General features: G+C 51.6%; 3 protein-coding genes across 3 annotated transcripts; 1 reads left to right on the top strand and 2 right to left on the bottom strand.

Moving 5' to 3' along the window:
* Positions 1-745: 745 nt before the first annotated feature.
* COL26b_013313 (uncharacterized protein) lies at positions 746-1,501 on the bottom strand (the record flags this gene model as incomplete). The annotated part of the gene is made up of 3 exons (XM_053185932.1): positions 746-1,029; positions 1,083-1,278; positions 1,442-1,501. 3 exons carry the CDS (start codon positions 1,499-1,501, stop codon positions 746-748), a joined length of 540 nt encoding a protein of 179 aa, XP_053030135.1.
* A 356-nt stretch (positions 1,502-1,857) lies between these two features.
* Positions 1,858-2,779, top strand: COL26b_013312 (uncharacterized protein; the record flags this gene model as incomplete). The annotated part of the gene is made up of 3 exons (XM_053185931.1): positions 1,858-2,060; positions 2,122-2,197; positions 2,255-2,779. 3 exons carry the CDS (start codon positions 1,858-1,860, stop codon positions 2,777-2,779), a joined length of 804 nt encoding a protein of 267 aa, XP_053030134.1.
* Positions 2,780-3,784: 1,005 nt separating this feature from the next.
* COL26b_013311 (uncharacterized protein) lies at positions 3,785-5,101 on the bottom strand (the record flags this gene model as incomplete). Its single annotated transcript, XM_053185930.1, has 3 exons — positions 3,785-4,121; positions 4,256-4,759; positions 4,809-5,101. The coding sequence occupies 3 exons, from the start codon at positions 5,099-5,101 to the stop codon at positions 3,785-3,787; spliced, it is 1,134 nt and encodes a 377-aa protein (XP_053030133.1).
* Between the last annotated feature and the right edge of the window lie 3,763 nt (positions 5,102-8,864).

Genomic DNA, 8,864 nt, shown 5'->3' with positions numbered 1-8,864 from the left:
GAATCTTGCTCAATAACGTATTATAGAAGTGTTTTCTCCTCGATCGCATCGAGTTTATGTCTTTGAGGTTGGGTAGTTTCGCGTCGAGGTCGGTTGTTCATTCTGTCGCGTAAGGAGCTTTCGGGGACACCGTAGTTCTTTGCTGCACGCCGTACACTTAGCTTTTGACCTGCAGCACGTGTCAATTAGATCGCCTCGATGGCAAGAAGGATTTTGTCTTCTTGTGAGTAAATTGGCATTGTGGTTGTAGAGTAATTACGCGTTGAGTGTTTAAGTGGTTAATGACTGAGCGTGTCTGGGAAAAAGTGCGCGGCTGACTGATATGCGCGGCTGACTGATGAACCACGTTATATAACTATATATACATATTATAATTAATATTATAGTTATAAGTTATAATAAATAGAGTGTTTTGATATAAGGTTTAATACTTTAAACTTTATTAATTTATTTTATATAGAATATTATATATAAATGGAAAGTAAAGAAAATAGTTTAAGTTTTATAGTTAATACTAATTAAATATTATAATATAAAGCTAGCAGCTTATATTTATATATAATAGCTATAAATAAATTTAATATTTATAGTTATTTCTAATTTATAAAGTTAAAAGGATAACTATAGAGGTAGTTTACTAGTTTAATAGAGTAAGTAATTTGCATTAGCTTTTCCCTGCTTAAGCTATAATACATAAAGGTTGTTATCTTTCATATGCAGCATAACCACACAGGTTCTGAGGCAATCACAAGCCCCCATTCTTCAGACGCTCAGCTTCAAGCTCTCTCTCAGCTTGTTGGTAGTACTTCGCGGTGTCGACACCATGCTGGTTGTGATTGACAAAGTTGAACCAAGGCACGACACCCATGAACAGAGCAGAGTATCTTGACTGTCTTGCAGCAACGCCCTGCATGTGAGGGGTCAACCTGCTCTCGCCATATAGCGGCTTTCCCGCCTTGACCTTGGAGACCATCTCCTTCATATCCATCTCAACCTCTCTCGCGTTCTCGGTGGCACCGTAAAATCGCACTATGCCTTTGTGGTTAGGGCCTCCGTTCCTTCAGATCGTCGTACAAACTCACAGCTAGAGCGCTGGTAAAAGTAAAGAAATCCTCCAGCAAGACCGATGGCTCCGGCGAGGCGCATGGCTTGCGCCAAACCTCCCTTACCGACATGTGAGGGAGCGAACTTCTCGAGGGCAAGGAGAGCGCCAGGAGCGAAGGCTGCGGCTATAGCTCCGTGGGCATAATCGGAAGGCCTGGCATAGCCAACGACCCTCTTGAAGTGGCTGTGGGCATTCCGGCGTTAGCAATCGACCTGAGCTGTCATATGGCCCGGGACAATCGGGTTCGGGCATACGGGTCATTGTCGATGAGCTTCGTGGAAGTACGTTAGCGTTATCGGCAGCGGAGAAACGAGGAATCGTAGACGGAGTACGAACAGGATAATCGCTCTTGACGACCTTGGTGGGAATATATGTCTGCACTTGTGCGGTAGCCATGGTCGCGGACGACAATTCAAGACCCAACTGCGTCGGTGGTGGCTATCGTCGTCCAGCAATTCGAGATGGTTGATGAGTTGGATATGGCTGGGCGCTGATTGGAACTGAACTTGGAGCATTTTGCCTGAGGCACCACCACTTCAGAGGCCTGCGCTGCAGAAGGATGTGGCTGTGGCGTCTCCGACTTTGTGGCTCGCCTATCGGAAGGTCTGTGCGGCAACGGACAGACGCGTTTCTTAATTGAAGTCACGCCGCGTGTGATCGCGTCGGCTAGTGACAATCCATCTTAAGGCAATTTAAACTCCACCCTGGGTGCAATCTGTTGATGCCTCGTGAAGTCCCAGAGCCTCGTCAACATGACATCAAGAACAACACCCGGGTATGATGACTTGGACAATTATGCCGCTGAAGATTTTGATGACCCGTTTCGAACCCCATCCCCGGACGCAAAGGAGCTCGGCGTGAACAAGAGGAAACAGGGTGAAGCACTGGGGCTCGAAGAAGAAGTTGAAGTGAATAAGCGAGCGAGGGTTCCGAGAGTCAAACTTGACGAGGCAAGGTGAGGTTTGGCGCAGCCGATCATTCATGTCTAATGTGTAGCTGACGACGTGTTTTTGCAGACTACTCTCGGACAATGGCATCCCCAAGCTTCGAAAGCGCGCCGCAGATCTCCAATTTAAGGGGAAGGGACACGAGGTCGGCTTTCTTGCTACTTTGACGCGTATTCCGTGGATACAACTAACTCACTGCTAGTTCTCTGATGCAGCCCGCTTGCTATCCTTCTACCAACTCTGGCTGGACGACTTATTTCCAAAAGCCAAATTTCTCGACGCCGTAGCGATGGTAGAGAAGGCGGGGCACAAGAAGCAAATTGCGCACAAGCGATTGGAATGGATCAATGAAGGCAAACCCAAACCTTGGGAGGCGGATGACGCTTTCGAGGTGGAAGCTGAGATTCCGGGTCCTGTGGCTGCCGAGGCAACAGCGAGTGCACCAGCTTCTATCACACAAAAGCGCCCGAAGACACCAGAAGCAGCTGTTCCGGACGAGGACGATATATACGGAGCTACGCCCGTAATGCCACCCAAGAGTCAAGCTTTAGGAGCACCGAAGCCAACCGAAGAACCAGACGGGGACGACGACTTGGATGCTCTTATGGCGGAAGCAGAGATGGCTGACCGGATGCAATCACCGGCTCACTTTCCACATAACCAACCAGCCGGGGATGACTTTGAAGACGAAGAGGCAGCCATGGCTGAGATGGCCGACTTGTGGTGATTCCGACGAATTATGTATGATCACCGACTATGTAACGAAACTTGGAAAGGGAGAGGAGGCGAAAACGATAAACGGAGGCTAGACCGCGGGGCATCACGTTTTCTATGGATTGCCGTCGCTTGAACCACGGGAATGAACTTTCTTCTTGTCACGTCCTACAGCGCTTTCGGGAACATTGGTAGATTTGGACTTGGCGCAAGAGAAAGTGCTTCGAGGCTGCATGGAACAATCACTGAAGAGTGAGAAACGATGCAAAAGGCGTTGTTAAGGCGGCATGCACATTGATCATGTCGGATGGGATATTGTCTAACGCAAATAGTTTAATACTCAACTAACAGCTCGAATCGTCGAGGCTGAACAAAGCCACGTCCTGCTGAACCACCAGGCTTCAGTGGTTTCTTATCAAGTCGGTGTCCCCAGCCTATTTACGACAACCACGGACGGTGTAAATAATAGAGGCGTTACCCAGCCCCGACGAATACATTCATTCAGAATGGATATACACACACTGGTTTTGTGAGCTCGTTGACACACTTTAGTAGTATCTTGACACGGTTCTTAGAATTTTGTTCATTGGTCGCAAGGCGACTCTCGTTCAGTATTTGTTGTTACATTTCCCAGGTTTGACCTCTAATTTCGCTGGACACCCCTCCATAACGCCGTGACCATTCCCACCACCATAGTCATAACCTTTATCAAGCTAATCGACAACGCTTCCCAAATTCCGTCAGGTCCGCTTCATCACACTTCCGTTTGGAAACTACTGTAAACACATAGGTGCTAACTGATGTCGAGGCACGATTTCTCGAGTAGGGGATATCTTGCGGTGCAAGTTGACCCTTCCGGACCAGATTCCGCTCTTCAACCCTCAGAGCCCATAATAAGGTCATGAGTACCTCTCGAGACGGCAACGGTGCGCCATTCAACCACGTCCGCGGTGTCTGACCGCTGTCGCGCCCCGCCGAAGGTTCAGTCGACAACCCTTCAACACGTTCGTCGCATCCTTCAGATACCAACCGCAATGCCTCCATCGTCGCATCCATAAGTGGACGCGCCAGAGTGGGGCTGCAGGTTAGGATTCTCTGAAGAGACTTGAGTCTCAGAGTTGGTAGAGTCGCGGCCGTAGTCCGGGTCCGCTGCGACGGCTGTGCCGATAACCGCGTTCGTGTCTGAGACACTGCCGTTGACCTCGTCGTTGAGGAATTCACTGATGTCGAATGGGTCCTGGAGGAAGGCGGTAGAGTTACCAGCCAGATAATCGTGTTCATAATCGAGGGAGTTGGGGGAAGAGAGAAGCCCGCTTTCAAGGACATAGCGATCTGTGTCAAGGGCCGCCGACAGACTGAAAGAATCACCGATGATGTGATTGACAGCATGTGAAGCTGCAGAAAGAAGACCAAGGTCGGATGCAGAGGCGTTTGAGAGGCCAGCCATGATTGCGGAAGGTCCTCCGACTGTTGACACTGCAGGTCGCACAACATCGCTGCAGGACGTTGTGTCAAGTCGGAGGACTTCACGTTGGTCTCGACCACTTCGTTGTCCTCGGCATCTGCCTCGTCATCTTCTGCGATTGGCGAAAGCTCGGGGGATAGCGACGCGGGGTTGACGGTCGGATTGCCATGAGACGTAGTCATCAAATCATCGACGAGATTCTTCGTCTCATCGACAGAGGGACGGTGTCCATCATGAGAGCCAAAAAGCTCTGGTGATAGGGTGACAGTGTTGGATCGGAGAGGATCGAGAGGCGATGATGACCGAGTCAGCATGCCAGAGTCACGGCGAAATTTGTTCAGCTCTTCGACCAGGAGCTGGTTCGCCTTGGTGACGTTTGAAAGGGCTGCCTCGAGCTCCTTGTTCCGCCTCTCGAGAGCCTCGACCTCTAAACGCTTGCGCTCCCTAGAAGACTGAGCGGCTCGGCGGTTACGGAGGACGCGCTCGACTCGACGCTGCTCTTTCTCATCTTCAGTCTTCGCTCTTTTCCTACTGGGGGTTAGCTACGGGCCTGTGGCATTGTCCGATGGCATCATACCTTGGTGGGAGATTTGTCTTGGGCTCCGGGAGAACTTGACCCCAGGATTTCCTCTTCTTCACGGGCTTCTTCCCAGTCGAAGGAGAGTCGGTGTCCGGGGTTGAGACAGGGTTGTCCTCGGTGAAGGGCGGAGGAGTTAACATATCGGAGGGGTTGACGGTGGTATCATCGGCGGCCAAGGGTGCGGCGTCGCCGAAGAGGGATGGATAGAGCTCGCCCGGAGTCGAAACAAAAGACTCGGCAGGCGAATCTTCGAACTTGATCATTGGTGACGTCTGTTCCCAAGCAGCCATCGTAGTTTGCGGTTGTGATGGTGATGCAACAGGGCTGTGGGATAGGCAGAGAGGAGGACTTTTTCGTGGTGCAAAGCGCGAGACACAATCGACCTGCCAGTTCCAATGCGGAGAGTTGGAAGGCCAGGTGCGGGGGAGAAGTGTGTCGCAGCAGTGATGTATGTGGGTGTGAAGTGGGTTATTGAACGTATGGAGGTGCCGTCCTAGTTCCTCATACAAAAAGATATAGAAAGAGCATTATTCTAAGAAGGCATGATACTTCTTTGATCAGGACCCGTAGAATGAGTCAGACTGATTAGGTGAGTCACCGACACAAGGCACCAGGTCCAAGTGGAAGCTTGATCGTCCGGGTCCTGGGGCAAGTTGACAAGTGTTCTCTCTCGTAGGATGGGTTTGGCGTGGAGGGAGCTGAGGATTGCTTGGCCACAACGTGAAGTGCAGGCGATGTGGCCTCTTTTGTAAGTTGAGGCCACGCTGGCCCCGTGCAAGGGGGCGCTTTGGGATGGTCAACGTGTATTGCCTCAGGCAAAAGTGCACAAGCCCCCAAGGCCCCCAAGGCTGCAAGGGCGAGAAGGACATACGGGTGTACCTGAGGCCACAGTGGAGGCCGTAGTGGAACAGGGGGCGAAAGCGAAGCAAGGGTGCCGCCTAAAATGGGGTCAATCACGCAAGGTCTCAGGAGGTAGGACTTGTCGTGTTTGTCTACTCCGTATCGTGCCTGCCTGCAGAAAGGTAAGGAAAGTAAGTACCTGTAGGTATACCTTCGTAGAGTGGAGGGGGGCGCAGAGGATGCTCATCAGTGTGAGTGGGCGAAACCCCAAAAGGGAGGTAGGTACGGATACTAGGCGCAAGGGGGGCATTCGGAGCGAATCCAGCGAGGTAAGTGGATGGTGATTGGTGGATCTATGTACGAATAGCTGACAGCAGTGAAAAGAGCAGGAGCGTGTGGCGACTCCATGGTTTCACTGGCTCGGATGTCTTCCCCAGTTCCACGTCCAGCTTGCAAATGGGGAAGGGGGGGGGGCTTGGGTCAGCTCTAAACAGGAAACACGGGAGCCACGGGGCGGAAACACGAATGGCGCACCGTGCCAAACGTAGGCCGCGCCGCTCCAGGGAGCATCCCCCTTTTCTATGCTTCCGCGAGGCACGAACTGTAATTAATTGACCATCTCTTCGTAGGTTCCGAGTCCGCTCAAGCGAGCGGGCTTCGACGCACTGGATAGTCCGGATGCTTCTCGCCCAGGTTGATCAATCGATCCTCTGCCGTATCTTCACGTAAGCCTGGCTTCGCTCCGCTGTGTTGCGTGCCGTGCCTCATCTGCCGTTGCTGACCTGGCTGACTAGGTGCCTACATGGCTGACACGGCATGCGCTGCTGTCAGCTGAGCTCACCGCAACTTGCCGACTCTCTTCACCGTTGAAATACTATAGCAACAAACCCGATTCACGCACTTGCCATTTCTGCTACAGTGCTACGCGGCAATGCGTCCAGGTCCGAAGCGACCCACAGAGACGACTCGCGGTATCCATCGCTGACAGACGTCGGAAACGATAGCTGATTTAGTGCCTCGACGTCTACCGCCCGCCGCTTGCTAAACTTAGCCACCCGACTTCCCCGGCATTGCTCCAGCTCAGGCCCACCCAAGTTTGAAGACCTCACCCCTCGTGCGACCTTACTCAGTCAGCGCCGCCACTGCGAATTCCTCCTCCGACCTCAGTATCTTACGGAAGACAGTGCCCCAATCCGGGCTGAATCTTACAAGAACTACCTTTCGCTCCGTTCATATGCTTCCATGTTTTATACTTTGGTGTCATCTCAAGGTCGCAAAATTCTATTGCGAAAATGACCCAGAACCAGCATAATTGGCCGGGCCTAGACATTGCACACTGTGGTGCTGCTGAGTCGTCTTCGTCTCTGTCTCATCCACCTTGGAAACACGCTTCCTGATCCTCCCTGCCTGCCTAGGAATCCAGGAATCTCATACCGACTGTCTCCCGCTCCGATTCCTCACATTACTGGACCTCGCTTCACCCAGCCGAAGTAAGGGAACTTCACCAGCCTGATCAGCATATTGCGTGTCTCCGTTCTACGCCGCTTTTTAATGGTGGACATGGAGGGGTCGTACAGTTCGCCGGCGCTCTGCGCTCCGCACTCGACACCAGAGATACAGCCGCTTCACCGGCGTACCCATCCATCGGATCACCGCTCCTGAGGTGACCTAGGCGTTCTGATTGCCGCAGATCCGCTGCACCGGCCGGTAGGCGACTCCTGAGTCCAGACTGCGACGCCTTCAACCTTGGGGGTGCACCATTGAAGGCCGCTGTTCGTCATGTCTATACCTTTGATACGGTTTATGGAGTACCAGCCATGAACTTTAAGAGCTGCCAATGATAAATGGAATGTGCCCGGCTAAATATGTACGGTGTACCTCCGATGAAACCACTGACATGCCGTCGAGACTTTGATCGACGGTCTATGTACTTAATGTCAAGTTCGCCTCAACGCCTTGCGACGAGCTAAGACAAACTATGATTACATTAGTCGCCGTCGCCTTCATTGTCGCCTTTGCCCTCCTACCTAGTCCTATGTCGACGCCTCAGGTAGTTGTGTGTACAGTCACGTAATAGCAGCCGACGCTCTCTCAATCTAAAAATCGGGCGTGGCACGCTGTTGGCGCGCCATTCGGTACGTCAATGTATCTTCTCCGTTCTGTCGTCTCCAAAAAAGAGCGAACGATGTGAGAAGGTCTAGCTGGTGGCAGAAGAGGAAGACCTAACACAGAATCTCGGTGCACCTTGATGAGTCGAAGGGATGGAATTCCGAGAACTCCTGTGTACTGCGTGCTTGTTTGACATTAAGGTCATGTTCAAGATACGACGACAACGATTATTTGCACCGACGCAACTGGCTGTAGCCTGTCTACGCTATAAGCGAACCGAGGATGTGACAAGTACCGAAGTTTCCCCGCATGCGCAGTACATTCATCCCAGAATCCCTTTTTGTGGTACCCACACCTGCTCGTCGCATATAACCATGTAGTGTCGGATTCGGATTCAAACTCATTCGATCAATGTCCTTCAGGGCCGACTGAGAGTGAAAGACCTTCGTCTGCCGCAGATGGCAGCGAGACGACCGAGGAGGAGAAGCTGAATAGGGTAAGTAATTAGCTGTCGAAATCCGTCTCTCAGTACTAGTCGGGCATCGGCAAGAGGAGAACGAAGTACCTCCCTCCCCACCTAGCTCGAGAACAATCACGGAAGGCCAGACACCTTGATCGTCAATTTTCCCCGTGTTGCCCCTGTTCATCGTTGTTTCAATGTGAGGAACGGAGGTACGTACAGTGAACTGTTCCCTCAGTCGCAAAAGACCCCTTATCTTCCAGACGTCCTCTGCCCGTTGCATGTGCTTCTTGCGTGGCTTTCGACTTCCGTACTTTGTTCACTACCCTCAGTTCATAATCTTGCATCTGGAAACCTGTCACAAGACAGGATCCCAATTACCGTGAGCACCTTTGACAATGCCCTCAATGTCTGAAGTTACCCAGCCACCGTAAAAATCACCTGGCTGAGGCTCAACTAGTTCCCCATCTACAAAACAGTCCCACGGTCCTGCATAGAAAGACAAATATCCGTTGATTGCGTCGAACCCGGGCGTTGGGGAATTGTACGACCAGATGCGATTCGATACTACTTGTGGTTCCTGAACATTGGATGTTCTGGGTGCAGTAATTGCATAGTAAGTTGCAGCACCCTTCCACTCGCAG

The sequence above is a fragment of the Colletotrichum chrysophilum genome (genome assembly GCF_026319265.1).
Source record: "Colletotrichum chrysophilum strain AFK26 chromosome Unknown scaffold_219, whole genome shotgun sequence".
NCBI classification, from domain to species: Eukaryota; Fungi; Ascomycota; class Sordariomycetes; order Glomerellales; family Glomerellaceae; genus Colletotrichum; species Colletotrichum chrysophilum.
Note: the sequence above shows the minus strand (reverse complement) of the source record. Positions and strands in the feature narration are given on the sequence as shown.